Raw genomic sequence first — 17,991 nt, 5'->3', positions numbered from 1 at the left:
GAACTAAGAAATCCGCCTGCCTCTGCCTCCCAAGTGCTGGGATTAAAGGCATGCACCACCACCGCCCAGCTTATCCAGGATCTTTTAACCACACAGCAGAGCATGCTGTTTTGTCTCCCCCCACACATTGTAAAGAAAACAACTGCTTTCCAAGACCTGCTGACTTAGGAACTTTCTTGATTCAGTAGCTCCCAGATTAATTATGTGACTGACTATCAAGGATTTATAAAGACAGCAATGTGACTTTCACATTACCTGCACCTGCTCCTTTAGCTTAAGGATGAATTTCCCTGCACCCTTCCACTTGCTTTGAGCTTGAAACACACATTCTTGGTCCAAGAGGATCCTCTGTGAGGACTTTGGGGTAGAAGACTTCTTATTAGGCACGTCTTTCATCACCTCTTCCAAAAGCACATAATCACATGGATTGGGGTTGTTTAGGATGCTGTAGGAATATTTGGCTTTGCATAAGGTCTGAAAGATAAGTTAGGGTCAGCTGAATCAAATGCCTGCCACCTTCGCATCCATCACGAATGGAAGTTTAAGGTGGAGAAATGGCTCAGACTTTCAGTGTTGGAGAGGATCTTCCAAACCAGGTGACTCTGTCTCATGTTCATTTGAGCAGCTGTGGTTTATAACGCACATTCTCAGGTTACCTCTTAGCTTCCAAATGGCCTGACTTTGGTGCAGAAGCTTGAACTTATAAAAATCTAAGCAGATTCCAAAGGAGGAAGCTTAAACTCAGCAGAGGTCAAGCAGAATCCAGAGCAAGTCCAGCTAATAACATAACTGAAAAGGCTAGATCCAGATCCCCTACCACCAACGGCAGCCTACAGACAGGAAGGTTAGGCAGCCCGTGAGAGATTGTAATCCTAGCCTGTTCCACCAGGCTGCCTCTATCACACCTTTGGGTGCTGAAGGAGTTTAGAAGTCACAAGTTTCCCTTACACTTAGTAGAAGAACATCTTTCATTTGTTCATTTATTTATCATATGTTTAGTCATGACCTATTATATCTAGTACTGTGCTGTACTCTGGGGAGACAAAGCCGAGCCAAAAAAAAAGGGGGGGGGGGAATCTGAAATTCAAAGGTAATTAAGGAGAGACTGCAAATAACTAGCCAGATTATCATACAACAGGAATAACAAATCACACTCAAGTACATGCCAAGCGCTGTATGAGGCACCCACGTGTGTTACTACTGCCTTTGTTGCAACAGCTGTGTGTGGGAGGTACCGTTGTACTATCTCTAGGTTATTAAACCATCTGGAAACTTGCCACACAGTGATGCCAGAGCCAAATGGAATGGGATGGGGAAGTCAAACATAGGAGGATTCAGCCAATCGAAATGAATCTGAGCCTCTTGCTCCCCACAAAAGAAGTTAGTCAACACACAGTATAACCCAGACACAGATCTAAGTGAGATTGGGGGGTCTTGCTGGAGATCTCTCAGTGAGTGAGGGACAGAGCTGGGTTTGAACCCTCAGCCTTGTGATCAGGGGTCTGTCTGTGTGTTGTTTACTGTGCAATATTACTTCTCAAGCAGGAGTTCAATGATTGCACATGCCATGTGTAAACATTCTTTGAAATCAAGTTAAAAACAAAACAAAAGAAAACAGCAGCTTGACATAGAGTAAAGGACTTGGCCAACAGTCAAGAGTTGGCCTCCTGCTTGTGTTCTGTGGCATCCTTCAGAGATGGTCAATCAGTATTTACTCAGGTGTTTGGGGGACAATTTCTGCAGTGCCACCTCCTAAACACATCAGCAGCAGAGATCTAAACTCATTGTAGATGCTAGCTAAGAATCTGTTGCAGGAGTGAAAAAATATTTCCTAGCCTTAAGAGATGTACTCCCCCGTCCCTACACCTGACAGCATTCTAGAACTTCATTCATTAATGAGCTATCAATGCACATATATCTGATTTGTCCCAATCATTTCTATTAAGGAGTCATGGAGGGAGGAAAGGGGAGATTCTTGTGGTGCTGGGATCAAGCTCAGAGCCCTGTGCCTGCTGGGCAGGCAGTGGCCCCCAGGAAGCATTTACCTGTTGAATCACATCTTGTGCAGTGCTGACACGCGGGGCTTTGATGACGGTTCGAGGTTGCTCTGGAGAGACATCATGCACTTGGACAAAGAAACTCTCCTCCTCCGAGCTCAAGATCACCTCTCTGTCATCATGGACGATGCTCTTCTCTTCCAGGGCCTGCAGTTTTAAAGTGGAAATATATGAGGAATTGGTTAAGATGATTCAGAAGACAGAAAAAAAGTCTAGCAAAAATTTGAGTTGTACCTTGGTAATATGGAAAACATCACCTTCATTTATAGTTAATACATTAGTTAATCTTTCATATGTACACTGCTGAAAAGATGAACCTGCTTCTGAGGGAAGGAAAGGCTCAATTTCTGTTGACGTTGACTCACACGTAGGCCTTAGAATAAACCAGTTTATAGGTGCCTACTAGCTGTGCATTTTGAGAGAAGAAATCAGCTACAAACTTTTAGAAAGAAAATATACTGATTTGCTTATTATTGAAATATAATACAAACACAGCTGTATTGAAGAGAAGTCCGTTCCCCAAATAGTGTTAATATTTAAGGAATATTAGACATCGAAGCTGATGAGATGGCTTAGCGGATAAAGGTCCTTGACCTGCAAGCCTGAGGATGTGTTCAATCTTTAGACTGTATGCAAATGTGGAAGGAGAGAGTTCACTGCAGAGTTGTCCTCTGACCTCTACACACACTGTGGCACACATGCCCCTCTACCTCCTCTACCTCCTCTCTCTCTCTCTCTCTCTCTCTCTTTCTCTCTCTCTTTCTCTCTCTCTTTCTCTCTCTCTCTCTCTCTCGCTCTCTCTCTCTCTCTCTGTCTCACACACACACACACACACACACACACACACACACACACACTCTTTAAAGTTACAAAAGAGAAATTCTAGGCATACGACATGTGAACATGGAGCACTCATTCAGGTGGAATGAGAAGAGCCCACAGGGAGAGCCTAGATCAGTGGCCGCCGGTAAGCCCCACTCCAGTGAATAGTGATAGACTTCTCAAGAATGTGGGAATTACCTGAGTAATTGGATTTGAGTAAATTTTAGTGAAATCTAATTTCCCTCTCTCATATGTAACATCTTTCAAAAGGTTTGTTTCTTTATGTATATGAGTGTGTGCATGCATATATGTGTGTGCACTGCATGAGTGCAGGACCCTTTGAAGGCCAGAAGAGGATGTTACATTCCCTGGCACTGGAGTTACAGGTGGTTATAAACCACCATGTGGGCCGAGGGAACTGAACTTGCATCTTCTTCAAGAACAGTGTATACTTTTAACTGCTGAGTCATCTCTCCAGCCTTTGTTTTTATTTTATTAAAAATTTCAAATGGGCTGGAAAGATAGCAGAAAGGTATGGGCTGCTCTTCAAGAAGACCTGGGTTTGATTCCCAGCACCTACGTGATCGCTCGCAGTCACTGTAACTCCATTTCTAGGAGATATACTCAAGTCTTCTGGCCTTCATAGGCACCAGGCATACAGTTGGTATACAGATACATGTATAGGCAAAACAACCATATGCATAAAGAATAAAGTTTTTCCCATAGTCAAGAAAATGATAAGATCTGTTTCCTATTCTCACCTTTCCCTTTTATATCACCTCATTCTGGTAAACAAATGAGCAAACCGGTCTGTAAACAAAATCTCACTCTTGTTAGGTGATGTACCCTGTGCACTTCTGCCATTGATACACTAGTATGTTTCCCAGTATGTGAATAGATACACAAAATCATGGCACTGTGTGAATATGGTTGTAATTGTTTTACATGGCTTCTGTCCACTTACTGCCCCCTGTTTTCAAATGACAGTAGCTTAAAATTATCTTCTACAAAACAGTGACACGGGAAGAGAGAGGTGAAGATAGGTGACCCTATCAGATGTCAAGACTTCGCATGAAATATTCTGTTTCCGGCATTCTTTTAACCTGATCTCCACACACAGGCTATTGAAACAAAGCTAAGTAACCAGAAGCATTCAATGTTTGCTGTCAAAGGCCTGGAAATTTCAATGGGTTCCATGACCTAGGATTGTTCCCATTGATGCCTAAGTCAGAATGGGAAACTGCCACCAGGTGGTGCCATATTGTAACCAAGACTGGAAAGGAACCGCTCCAGCCTTTTCAAAAATCATGGAGTCACAACCCTACAGTTTACATGACTGGCATTTCCAACCTTAAACAATGGAGGTGGAGGAGTGAAGGTATTGTCTATCTACTTCCATTACATAAAACATGATTGGTTTCCACCATTCTACAACCTGTTTTTCTTCCCACTTACAGTTCTTGTTATATAATGTTACATGTGCTCCCACTGAGCACATGAAATGAACAAATGAAATGAACAAATGAAAGATGTTCTTCTACTAAGTGTAAGGGAAACGTGTGACTTCTAAACTCCTTCAGCACCCAAAGGTGTGATAGAGGCAGCCTGGTGGAACAGGCTAGGATTACAATCTCTCACGGGCTGCCTAACCTTCCTGTCTGTAGGCTGCCGTTGGTGGTAGGGGATCTGGATCTAGCCTTTTCAGTTATGTTATTAGCTGGACTTGCTCTGGATTCTGCTTGACCTCTGCTGAGTTTAAGCTTCCTCCCATTACATTCATCGTTATATATTCCAATAAACCAAAGGTGATGTCGGGGGTAGTTCACATGACAGAACTTAGGATCTAGCACACTTCAAAGCAGGAAGAGAGGAGCGTGTAGCTGAGGAGACAGTAAAGTGCTTGCTGAAAAGCTTGAGGACCTGAGCTCATATGCCAGGGCATAGGTAGAGAAGACACCAGCCGCGTATGGTGTCACATGCTTGTAATCCCAGCACCAGGAGGCAGAGACAGGTTGACCCTGGGTTTTGCTGGGTTGTCAGTATAGCCTACCCGGTAAGATCCAAGTCCTGTGAGAGACCCTGTCTCAAAGAAATCAGGATAGATGGCTCCTGTACAGTACTTGTGGTTGTTCTCTGGCTTCCACATACACAGGCACACATGTACACAAGTATATGTGAACACACACACACACACAGACAAAGAGGGAAAATTCTATGTTGTTTCAAAAAATCAGCAAGACTCCATATTTTGCTGCATACTTATGGGAGTGCACACATTCAATCCCAGCACTAGGGAGGCAGAGGCAGTAGATCTCAGTGAATTCAGCCTGGTCTACATAGCTAATAAGGACTACATAGTGAGACGCTGTCTCAAAACATTTTTATTTATTTTTGTTGTTCATTTTCTGTGTGTGTGCATGTGTTGCTCTAGATACACACACATGTGTCCATGTATGGATGCCAGAGTTTGGCATCAGGGGTCTTCCTCTACCTCTCTCTATATCTATTCTTTGTTCCAGGCTCTCTCAGTGAGCCTGGAGCCTGAGGTTTCAGCACAGCTGGCTGGTGGGATAGTTCTCAGGATCTGCTTGTCTCAGCCCGTCCACCATGGGTTACAGAGACACCACTGCACTTGGTGATTACGTGGGTGCTAGGAATTGAGTCTGGCTTCTCAGCAAGATTGGTGCCTTACTTGCTGAGCCTTCTGCCCAGCCCTTTTTATTTTGGGTCAGAGTTTATAAGGATGAGGCTAACCTAAAACTTTCTATGTGGCCGAGGCTGCCTCCCCCTCTCTATCTACTTTGGGTTTTGAGACAGGGTTTCTTTGTGTAGCCCTGGCTTTTCTGGAACTCGCTCTGTAGACCAGGCTGACCTAGAGCTCACTGAGATCCTCAGGCTTCTGCCTCCCAGTGCTGGGATTAAAGGCGTGAGCCACCACTGCCTGGCTGAGGCTGGCCTTCTTAGCCTTCTGCTTCCACCCCCCAACTGCCAGGATCACAGACATGCACCAACACATTCAGCTGTTTTTTTAGGCTAATACATAAAGTGATGGAGTACACTGCCGAAGAGAATGCATTAGTTTTAAACCTTGGAATTGTATTTAGAGTTTATTTACTTTTTTTTCTTTTTGAGATAGGGTCCTTCTTTATGTCAATAATTCTCAACCTTCCTAATAACCCTTTAAGACAGTTTCCTGTGTTGTGGTATTCTTCCCAACCATAAAGTTATTTCCATTGCTACTTCATAACTGTAATTTTGCTACTGTTATGAGTCATAATGTAAAATCTGTGTTTGTTAATGGTCTTAGGCAAACCCTGTGAAAGGGTCATCTGCCTCCCAAATAGGGTGTGACCCACAAGTTGAAGAACACTGCTCTATGTAGCTCTGGTTGTCCTGGAACTCATTCTGTGGACCAGGCTGAACTCAAACTCACAGTGATCCTCCGCCTCTGCCTCTTGAGTGCTGGGATTAAACAGATGCACCACTATGTCCCACAAGAGTTTATTCACTTTTAAAGGTCATTTTTAAAAAATATTTATTTATTTTTTATTTATTTTATGTATATGAGTATATACTGTAGCTATACAGATAGTTGTGAGACTTCATCTGGCCCACATCTGGTTGTTAGGAATTGATTTTTAGGACCTCTGCTAGCTCCAGTCAACTCCACTCATTCAGTCCCTGCTCTCTCGGGCCCAAAGATTTATTTATTATTATAAATAAGTACACTGTAGCTGTCTTCAGACGTACCAGAAGAGGGTGTCAGATCTCACTACGGGTGGTTGTGAGCCACCCTGTGGTTGCTGGGATTTGAACTCAGGACCTTCACAAAAGCAGTCGATGCTCTTACCTGCTGAGCCATCTCACCAGCCTGGTCTTTTCTATCATAGGTAATGAATAGAGAATAATAACAGTGGCCCCCAGTGAAACACTTTTTAACTAAGCATTTTCCTACATATTGCACATATATGCAACATGAGCCTCATGATAATTTGGAGAAAAAAGTGTATAGTAAGTTTTACAAATAAGGTTAGCAAGAGTTACAGAAGTTAAGTAATGTGAATGCAGTCAGGGAATACACTGACTAGAACACCAGAGAAGAGTAACAGGCATCGAGAGGAGAGGAGAGGTTACCAGTAGAAACTGGAAAGTTTTTGTTTTGAGACGGGGTCTTTCTACAAAACCTTGGGTGTCCTGGAACTCACTAAGTAGACCAGGTCGGCTTTGAACTCACAGAGATCTACCTGCCTCTACTAGAATTAAAAGCACGCACCACCATGCCCGGTGGGAACTTTCAAGCTGCTGCACAGGCGATCGGCTTTTAGAGCTTACTAGCTTTCCCCTATAAAATAAATGCAAATCTTTGTAATAGAAATTGATCAGTGATTATAGTGCCCCCCAGCACTCAATAATTAACAAAGTCAGTTATTCAGAATAGGGATTCGACAGTGCACCCTTGGGTGCTTTGTGCCAGCTACGAATTTGCTCTAGTACTACGCATCACCTCTGGTCCTAATGAATAATTATGAGGCACCACCACGCACCAGGCAAACCTAAATCACCAAATATGAGTTGTTGTCTTTTAACATATATTTCAGTAATGACAAAACCAACCCACCCACCAACCAACCAAACCCTCCTACTGTAGAACTACTACCGCGTATTCACTAGGAAAAGCTTGTAAGAAGTCCCCTTGGGATTTATGTCCCCTTTTCTTCATTGTGAGAAGTCCTCTTGGGATTTATGTGCCCTTTCTTCAGAGTGCTTCTCACCCTCAGGGTGCTTCTCTCCCCTCAGGGTGCTTCTCTCCCCTCGGGTTTTAAGCATCCATTCTGGAAGATTTTTCTACTTGTGATCATGTACACTTAGACTACACATGGGCAGCCAGAACCTCCTCAGTCTCTCTACCTATATAAGGAAGTCCCACGTGAACCTCATCACTGTCCCCTCCCACTGACTGCCCCCTGATGCTGTCTACAGTGCAGCCCTGGGTGTGGATAATGCTCAGTGGCTAATAATAGGATAACAGGCTAATAACCTTGGCCGAAGAGGAGAGTTAAAAGACACCAAGTCAGAGCCACAAGACTGTCCTTTCTATTCTGATCCCTTCTATTCTGATCCCATCATTTATTTTAAGGCCTCTGAAATCTAGTTTTCTGATACACAAAACAATTTCTATTACATCACGAGGATATTTAAAATAATGGGTGTCTGAGCCAGTTCAACTCTCTAAGTGATTTTGAAGTGTTTACTTGTTTACTAACAGGGCGGTCACTTAGCTACTTTTTGCAGATAGCTAAGTAATGAAGCGAGACATTTATAAACAGGAAAAAACTAGGGAGCTATTAACGATGGCTTCAAATGTCTACCCCAGCTCCAGATGTTTTCCCATAAGGCATTGTACGCTTATTCTTTGTCTTCACACACCCGAAAGAAAAGGTGAGGACAATGACAATGTCTCTTTGCTTGAAGTATGTCCTTGCATGGTCTGAGGCAAGAGTAGGGAAGGAAGGTGACAACTCTGGGTCCCAGAAGAGAGGCTGGTGTTCTCTCTGGCTTGTAGGCTATGCTTACAGTGACTAACTAGAGTGGAAAAAGTAAGGCCTGATAAGGAAAACTAGGCTCACCTTCCCAGCACGAATGCGCTACTAATGGACATCTGACCAACTACACTTCCTTTACATACTAAAGATACTCAACCAGGGGCCCAGGGTATATTGGGTGCTTAATAAATATGTGTCAGATTAAATAGCTGAATTAATTCAATTGTTAATTGTGGGGCAATAGCTGTGCAGACAACCTGGTCTCTATCCAGGGAATTAAAGGTATGTGAACGATCTACTCCGTTGTCTGAGCCTTTTGTTCTAAGAGATGTAACATTAGGGAAGAAGTCTGCTCTCCCAAAATGCGGCCTGAAGCTGTTCCTCACTCCTCACTGGCTAGTGGCCGACCCGACTCAGTGCAGGGTGGTGTGGAGCAACTGAGTGATCTGGAAAGCATGGTGGAGACAGAGGTGAAGTCAACTGAGGCAGCAGAAGTGATTTCTCCACCCTGCTTGTGCTCGCTTCACTTCACCAGAACTCTCGCACCGGGCCAGGCCAGAGATCTCTGTGAGAGCCTCTGGTACACAGGCCCACAGTTAATCGCTTGACTTGTGTAGTGACTATTCCTGGCTGTCAACTTGATTATATCTGAAATAAACTACAATCCAGAATTAGAAGGCTCACCTGGCCCTAATCTGGAGGCTGAGAGATACAAGTTTCCAACCTGAATCTTGGCATGGAGATCTTGAGGTATAGTAGCTATGAATCCCAGAGGATTAAGATAGGAAGATCTATGAGTTCAAGATCATCTGGGATTAAAGGTGTGGTGGCATAGTGGCTATGAATCCTAGAAGATTAAGACTGGAAGATCTATGAGTTCAAGTAAGGTCACCTGGGATTAAAGGTGTGGTGGCACACACCTTTAATCTGGGCCACACCTTTTGCTGGAGACCTATATAAGGATATTGGAAGAAGGAAGGCTTGCTCTGCTTGCCTGCTTGCCTTGTGGGACTGAGCAACTGCTGGATTCTTGGACTTCCATTCACAGATGCTGCCGACCATTGTTGGGAGTTGATTGTTGGGAGTTGGACTACAGACTGTAAGTCATCAATAAATTCCTTTACTACATAGAGACTACCATAAGTTTTGTGACTCTAGAGAACCCTGACTAATACAACTTGTCATGAGGCCTGATGACATATGTTGGAGCAATGGTTTATTATCCCACATTACAAAGGGATAGTAAAGGAGTCCCTTACTAGAGACTGTTCTGCAAAGCAAACCGCTCCACAGACAAATTCAAACAAAAGTCAATGGATTTTTAGTTGTCACTGATTATCCTTTCAAGGGGACAACCATGCAGTATCAACAGACATAAATGTTTACTAATTCTCATTAAGTCTGAGAGATTATCTTTAGTTTGTGTGAAGCTGTAGAATATTTGCAAAGACACACTGTTGCCAATGTATAAGCTCAGTATCTTTCGGATGTTGATTACCCTCTATCAGAAATGCCTGGGACCCAACGTGCTTCAGATTTTTCTGACTTTCGGATTTGGGAATCTTTACCCAGACTGTAAAAGCTGGATAGCCCCAGATAAGGCAAAGCTTTGTGAGACACTAAGAAGAGAGTCAACAGGTCCAGTGTTAGGCAGTGTGGCAGCTCCCTCATCCGAGCCTTTGCCTTGGTTTGAAAGCATTAGGTGGAAAATGCCACAAATAAATAATTCATAAGTTTTAAATTGTATGAGTGGAATAATGATATTTCTTGCCATTCTGTTCTATTCTGGGGCAGTGTGTGTGTGTGTGGGGGGGTGTAGATGTGGTTATAATTCATCCTTTGTCCAGCATATCTTTATCTGACTATATGCTCATCAGTCTTCGATGTCTCCGTGATCAAGTCAACTACCGTGGGATCGTAGTGCCTGGATACCAGCGATTGTTTCTATATGAGCTTTCAGGCATCTACAGGGAAGGGCAGCCTAGGCCATTTCCACAAGGCTGCTAGTCTAAGAGGACTCTTACAGCAACAGCTTCACACGTACACATACAGTACTGGACCTACAGCTGAGGCACACGGGAATCCCTTAAGTTCCTGCTTCCTTTGTTTTTACAAGGATGTTTTGTTTTTAGACTGAGTTTCTTTAGTTAACTGTCTGACTATGTGCAGGAAAATTAAGCCTTTTCTCCACATTTACTTGAGAAGAACAATCTAAACCACATTGCAATAACAATTCAGGACTTAAAGAAGGTGTTCAGTGGTGCGGTGGCTGGTGACATACTGAGCAGCCACCAAGCAGGCTCTGTCCAGGACGTACTTACTTCCTGTTGGGCCTTTAAGACAATCCTGCCTACGTAGCCTTCTTCCGGGAACCAGCTGTTTAAAATCTGCACGATGTCTTCCTCTGGACCCACAGCTCTCTGGAATGGTTGTTTCCTGCATTCATTCTTTTCCTTAGATATAAAATGCTTCTCTTCCATCAGAAAATAGTCCGTGGCAGTAAGTTTGGTGTCTTGGTCAACCGCCAAAATCTAAAGAAAAAGGCGAAGGCAGCGTGAGGCACATCCCTGAAAAGTGGCGTAAACTGACCACTTGTCTGTTTTCATGGTGTTCTGTTTTCACGGGCTTGTTGTTCAATTTATAAGTGAAACCTACCCAAGAGTGTTGCATAATTCTTTCTAGAGCCGTAATAATTCTTGTATGTCCAAAAAGAATTGTTTATGTTCACTCTGGGCAATGACACAATTTATTCATAATCCCCAGACAGCATAACCATTTTTTCCCACTGCTGGAATGAGAGATCCTATTGAATTAAAACTTGAGGTTTCTCACTCCATGAACTTGGCTCTTTGAAATCTTGCAATGAAGGACCGAGGCAAAGGACCCAGTGCAGTTTGCAAACATCACTGCTTCTGACTGTGGAAATAACTATCTTTTCATGGAAGGCTCACAGAACTAAGTTCTCATCTGGGAATTCTTCTTTCAGTAGATTCCTGACACTGTGCCCAAAGGTTTTTTTTTTTTTTTCTTTGTTGACTCTGGACTCTGCACAATCAATGGAGTGGTTAAGATAGAGCTCAGAGTCAGTTAGACCTAGCTCTGAGATTCCTTTTATGACTAACTTGTTTTGAGTCGAGGACATATCAGTGTAGAGCACTTCTTAGCATTCATGGGGCTGTAAAGATTTCCTGTCTTCGGAGCAGTGGTTGTTTCCATCTATCAAGTGGGAATGCTCAGTAATAATCTAACAGTTTTGGTTTATAACGGAGGCATTGTGCACAGTGTGAGATAACGTGAACACTCAGGGGATACTAGCCATTTTTAGAGTCTTACCGATGTTTCCTTTCTCAATCAGATCATATAGATTTGTATTGCAGTGTCACTGATAGTGAAAAAAATCTTGTTTCCTTCTCCCGAGAGGTGGTTGTGTGATGTGAGCCAGCTGCTATCACCTGGCTTGGCTTAACAAACATTCATCTCCCATTGTCCCACCAATGATGTGGGTAAGCTAGCTTGTCTAGTGGAACCTTACACTTAGGATTTCAAACATTCAAAAGACCTATCATAATAAAGACAGGAGGATTGTAAATTTAAGGTCATCCTGGGAGAATCTTGTCTCATAATAAATATAAAAGGTCTCTGGCTGTGGCTAAGAGGTGGTGCGCTTGCCTAGCATGCACAAAACTGTATGTTCAAGGGCCAACATAAAGATAAACAAACTATAGATAAATAAACAAAAGATGTGTCATCAACATGGACTTTTATGGATTTATGTGAATTTGTATTCAAACATACATATTTGTACATACACACACATGTACATCCATACATTTTGGAGACCGACTTTCTTTAACCATGGATTCAGTGGACTTGCCTGTTGGAGAAGCTGCTTGGCCTTGGTGCCTTCGTTTATAGTGAAAACAGCAAAGGGCTCTGGACCTGGGACACCATGCACTGTGACTTTGTGAGTCTGAGAACATTTCCTCTCTTCAGTATTAAACATCTGTCAATGAGGATCACACGGTTTCTCATGAATTACATAGCACAGTAGTTTTAGGCTCTATTCAACACGAAATTTCTAGAGCCCACATGTAACTTGATACAAAGCTGATGTGGTAGAAGAGACAATGCTACATCGTCCTCAACAGTCAAGAGGAAGTTCAGCCACTGGAGTATTCACTTACTGAAATTACAGTGCTTCTTTCCAGCATGAGTAGGGATAGGTACAATATGAAATGCGTGTTAGCTTTCTCTTTTAAAAGCTCCTCAGGCGACACAGATGTGAAGCCAAGGATTCTGTAGAATGACACAAGGAAAGGGAGGTGGGGGTAGGGTGGGGAAAGAAGGAGACCCAAGAAAATAAAAGCTAGCACACACAGAATGAGATCAGCTGAGGTGAGGGAGAGGGAGGCCAGGGAAGAAGGCAGGGCTATTTGAGGTGGTGATAAAAGTGGTCGGAGAAATTGCCTGTCCAGAGCTCGTGAACACAGAGGGAAACTGGGCACACTGTCACATATGTTTTTAATGTATAAAGGAAGAATGATAGAATTAACCAGTGATTCTTGTTTAAATGGGTAAGCCCTGGTCCAGTCATTCTCAAAAAATTACTGGTTGTGGGGTCTTAACCAATAAGTTACAATATAGCTAAGTCCAAAGTGTCAGCCATTTTTGTTGTTGTCATTTCCATAGCTACCTAATTAGTGACCCAATGGCCACTCTGATGAACTCCAGATGAGGCCACCTTTAATAAGAACTTAATTACCAATGAGGCTGGCATGGTACTGCCAGAGGGATTTTCTTCCATCCTTCTGCTGTTTATAAATAAGCTAGATATTTCCAAGATTTCATTGTGGAGGTTCCGCAGCTGAAGATGTCGATATCCTGGAAGGATGGAGAGTTGGGGAAAGCCTGTTAACAATGCATGACTGAGTGATCCAAAGATCTCCATGGTGGTCAGTACACCTCCAAATGAGCGGTGGATAGCAGCAGGCATGCCCGCAGGAACCTCTCACTCTAAGAGAGCTGTCCCTCGGGGATGTTACTGGACTGTCAATGACTAATTAATGTGTCCAATGAATAATCATTAAACTCAAAAAACAACAGATAAAGAAAACCTGATGATTTAGACACCAAGGCAGCTACTATTTCTGCTTTACCAAAGGTCAATATTGGTTTTAAAAAGGCATTCATCATTAAATACTTTTTTCATTTTTTTATTACATATTCACTTTACATCCTGCTCACTGCCCCCTCCTGGCCACACCCTCCCACAATCCTTACCCATTTCTATTCCTCTTCTCCTCTGAGAGGGTGGGGCCCCTCTGTGTATCCTCTAACCCTGGCACATCAAGTTTCTGTGGGGCTAGGCACATCCTCTCCCACTGAGGCCAGACAAGGCAGCCCAGCTAGAAGAACATATCCCAAATATAGGCAACAGTTTTTGGGGATAGCCTCTGGTCCAGTTGTTTTGGACCCACATAAAGACCAAGCTCACATCTGCTACATATAAGCAGGAAGGCTTTTTTTCTCCCACATTTAAAAAAATTTACTTCATTAAATATTTTTAATAGCAAGAGATTTTATATAAATATAAAATACAACAACACTATGCAGCCAGAGGAAGTGGTAACGTAGCTGTATGATCATTAATATAGGAAGTTGCTCACTATACACATTAGAAATGGAAAACCAGGAAGTCATAAGACATTAGGATTAGTAAGAAGTCTATTTGTGAGGTGTGTATCTCATTGTTACATACATGGGCAGAGAAGTAAAGACTAGGACAGATGTATATCTAAAGTGGTTAGACTGGGGAATGGCATGATATTCTTGAAACAACCGATTTATTCTGCTCTGTCTTTTCTCACATGTCTCTAATAACTGTAATGGCCTGAATTATGACCCCTCTTACTGATACAAAGAGACTCACGTTCACTAGAAACTGAGAGTGTGACCGCAGAGGTAGTACCTGTAATGTCTAATGAGGTTAAAGTGATGTCCTGAGGGTGGGTCCTAATTCAATAAGACCAATGTCCCCAGAGGAAGAGGAAATGAAGGGATAACTCGGTGGGTGGGCATATCTGGCAACCTGAGTTTCATCCCCAGGGCCCATGTGACTGGGGAGAATTAACTCCTTCAAGCTGTCCTCTGACCTTCACAGGCACCCATCCACATACGCACATGGAATAAATAAATACACTTATTTTCAAAGATAGAAGCCCCAGATGTGTACACACAAAGGAGGATTATGCAGCTATACTTTAGAAAGCCAAACCAGGGACAGAGGTCTTAGAGGAGATGAAACCTTCTGACATCTTGGTTTTGGCTTTCTAGCCTTCAAGACTGTGAGAAAATAAATTTGGTTATCGTACCAAACAGATATAGTGACCAGGGGCTGCTTGCACAGGGAAAAGAGAACAGGAAGTGAACGAAAAGTGGTAAGGTATAACACGTTTGCGGAACCCAGAGGATGTCAGCTTGAGTATGGCTGTGGGGAGCTCATGTGTGTAACTTGGTACTCAAAGTAGAGCAGCAGTCAGGATCCCTGAAAGGACTTCAAAGGCAGCTTAGACTGTACCCAAGACCTACTGAGTCAGAGTCTATACATTATTACCAAGAGCCCCAGAAGGATTTTATGCACATCACAACTTGTAAGGCAACAAAAGGAACAAACTGAAATTCTTGAAGAACAAGGCCAAGCCAACCCACGAGGTGCATGCCTTTGCCTTTCACCTAATACACCTTTCCAGTACTGCGAGGCTCCCCATTCGGCCATGGCTCACTTAGCTACCATTGCACCCGGCTCTCCCTCCCTTTGTTTTTTTTAATCTCCTTACTTCATTGTCTGCTTTAAAATGCCCCACCCCCGGCACTGCAGACACCGTTTGCAACTTTTATTCTACCTCGTTTTAAAGCTCTGAGTGGAATGATTCGCTGAGCCGTTATTGCCGAACTGTTGTTTTCCACAACTGCAAAACGAAGAAATACAAGATCTTCAAAGTGAACCCGGAAGAGAAACTGCTCATTCCACATGGGGTTCAGAGTGTTCCGATGGATGGGCTTTGTGCGGAAATGGCAGCTGTCCAGGGGCATGCCCAAGACGTCAACTTCAATGCACGGACTTCCGGTGCTGTTACTAGGGCACACATTCTGGCCAGAGATGATCTGAAGAGGAAGACACATGATCAAGGTCACGGAAGATGAAAGAGAAGCAAAGAAACTGGTTCTCTTAGCTTCTGACCACAGAGAATGCTACAATGAATGAGGTGAGCAGTTAATAAAACCATTGTACAAACCCATGGGGCTGTACTCAGGCAATCATGTAGCTAGAACCACTTGAAAACCCTACTTTGCTTATAGCATTCACTTGAATTGAACCTCTCAATGGTCAAAATTTGAAATATTATAAAAAAAGAAGCACTGGAACACTGCATTTCTTACAGATTACAAGAGAAGATCCTACTCTGCATAAACACGAGTTTGCTATTTATATTCTATTCTAAGTGCCACAGGATTATATTTTAGAGCTACAAAATCTTCTTCAATAGTTTTGGAGGAAGCCATGGAACACTGTTAACAGAAATTGATTCATAGCTCAAGGGAAAAAAATAGATGAAACGAGGACATGACACTCCTAGATGTGGGTTGAGGACGTTTATTGCAGACATGAGGGAAGACACAGCCAGAGGCATCTGGAATGGGCCAGACTGAACATGGCTGGCAGACTGAACTAGGTAGGGCAAAGGGGAGAGCCAGAAGTCAAAAGGTCATGAGATCTGGAACCAAGAGCTGTGGCCAAGTGGTAAAATAGGGCAAAAGGACCTCGCAGACAAAATGGCTGGGTAATATAAGGATCAGAGAAGCGGGAGGAAGGCAAGTCCAGCCCTGGGTTGGACAGCTTAGGGTAGGGGACAGGATGTGGCAGCCAGGACAACTTGTAACAGGTATTGGGCAGTTGAGAGAGGCTGGTAGACAGAGTCCATTTTGACATGTTAAATAGGTACCCCAGTTACCTGGTTTCAGGGGTCTCCTTGAGACCTAATAGGAGCTTTCTGTAAATGGACAAAACAAATCTACCCTTGCTAAAATGGCCTGATCCAAAAGAGGCAACTTCTCTCCCAGCTTAGAGTGAAAGAGAAACACAATTTGGGTGGTGGGAGAATGTTTGAGCAGTTACCCAGGGGTTTGGATCACCATGAGGATGCTTCCTTTAGGAAGAGAAAAATGAGATTTAAAGCTGAAGAAAAGAAGTGACGACCCTTGTTCATCACTCTCTCCCATCTCCTGCCCTGAATTTTTTCCTGTTAGCTAAGGGGAACAAATGACAGAGGAAGCAGAGATGACTAAAAACCTGAAGTTCTCTACTTTAAGTCAGCAATCTGTAGACTTTTGCCAGTAACTCAGAGATGACCTAAGTAATAGGAAGCACAAGGTTAGACAGGAAATATGCCTCACTGTGTGAGTACACTGATGCCAGTCTGTCCGACCTAGAAAGGAGCTCAACATTTATGGGGACACCTTTGTGATTTTGGGTACCCCGGAAGAAAAAATGACCATTACTAGTTTACGAGATAAAGCAGGAATCTCATAACTCCATCTGCTTGGCTCAGGAACAGAGTCTGTGACAGCATGCCTAACCTCAGCCACTGCTTTCTCGGAAATATGAAATTATTGTAGGGACTAAACCTGCATGATCTGAACCACCACAGCTTCGTGGTGCCATGAGTTCCAGACTGGTCCATACTTATCCCTGGAGGCTTAAACGCTGCATCACTTGGACCACAGGGGCATACTCACAGTTAAAGAGTAGATAGCAGGATCCATGGTGTCTAGGTCTCTTTCCAGTGGAGAAAACTTCTGGTACATGGGACAGCTTTTATCCCACAGGGCAGGAGGCTTCAAGACATAACCACACCCACCATTCGCCTCAAACATGGCAGCGTTTAAATGTAAAGGAAGGTCTGCAGAACAAACAAAGGTAAGATTACACATTATTTCATGAGGAAGAGACAATTAGCCACTCGCTCTGTGCTGGCCAGCTTTTGTCAGCCTGACACGAGATAGAGATGTTTGGCAAGAGGAACCTCAACTGAGAAAATGTCTCCTTCACATTGCCTGGAGGCAAATCTGCAGGGCATTTTCTTGATAAGTGGTAAGTGTGGGAGGGCTCAGGCCTCTGTGGGTCACGCCACTTCTGAGCAGATGGTTCTACATTGTGTAAGCTGACTGAGCAAGCCTGGGAAAGCACGCCAGTAAGCAGTGCTCCTCTATTGCTTCTGCTTCAGCTCTTGACTTGACTTCCCTCAGTGAAGGAATGTGACCTGAGAGTTGTAAGCTGATATAATCCCTTTCCTCCACTATTGGCTTTTGGTCATGGTATTTTAGCACAGCAATAGAAATCCTAACTGAGCCATGCTCCAGAGACTGAAGAATGCGAACCGTGTGCCAGGTTCTATTAGGAGAGATAGAAGCACAGCAGGTAACAGAGAAAACAAAACCAAAACAAAGCAAACCACCCACACACCACCACCACCACCCACACACCACCACCACCACCCACACACCACCAC

At 43.4% G+C, this 17,991-nt stretch overlaps 1 protein-coding gene across 3 annotated transcripts in view; it reads right to left on the bottom strand.

The window, feature by feature from the left end:
* The window catches only part of Plce1 (phospholipase C epsilon 1), a 304,329-nt gene that overhangs the window by 3,555 nt on the left and 282,783 nt on the right, over positions 1 to 17,991 (bottom strand). For 2 of the 3 annotated variants that reach the window (XM_031390225.1, XM_031390226.1), the window contains exons 25-31: positions 17,219 to 17,382; positions 15,325 to 15,586; positions 13,185 to 13,303; positions 12,297 to 12,425; positions 10,744 to 10,953; positions 2,046 to 2,204; positions 256 to 474 (exon numbers count right to left, since the gene is read on the bottom strand). In XM_031390225.1, coding sequence (XP_031246085.1) covers positions 256 to 474; positions 2,046 to 2,204; positions 10,744 to 10,953; positions 12,297 to 12,425; positions 13,185 to 13,303; positions 15,325 to 15,586; positions 17,219 to 17,382 — 1,262 coding nt within the window. The remainder of the gene's footprint in view (positions 1 to 255; positions 475 to 2,045; positions 2,205 to 10,743; positions 10,954 to 12,296; positions 12,426 to 13,184; positions 13,304 to 15,324; positions 15,587 to 17,218; positions 17,383 to 17,991) is intronic. The other variant, XM_031390227.1, reaches the window with a different exon arrangement.

This window comes from Mastomys coucha, unplaced genomic scaffold (assembly GCF_008632895.1).
Source record: "Mastomys coucha isolate ucsf_1 unplaced genomic scaffold, UCSF_Mcou_1 pScaffold21, whole genome shotgun sequence".
Taxonomy (NCBI): domain Eukaryota; kingdom Metazoa; phylum Chordata; class Mammalia; order Rodentia; family Muridae; genus Mastomys; species Mastomys coucha.
Note: the sequence above shows the minus strand (reverse complement) of the source record. Positions and strands in the feature narration are given on the sequence as shown.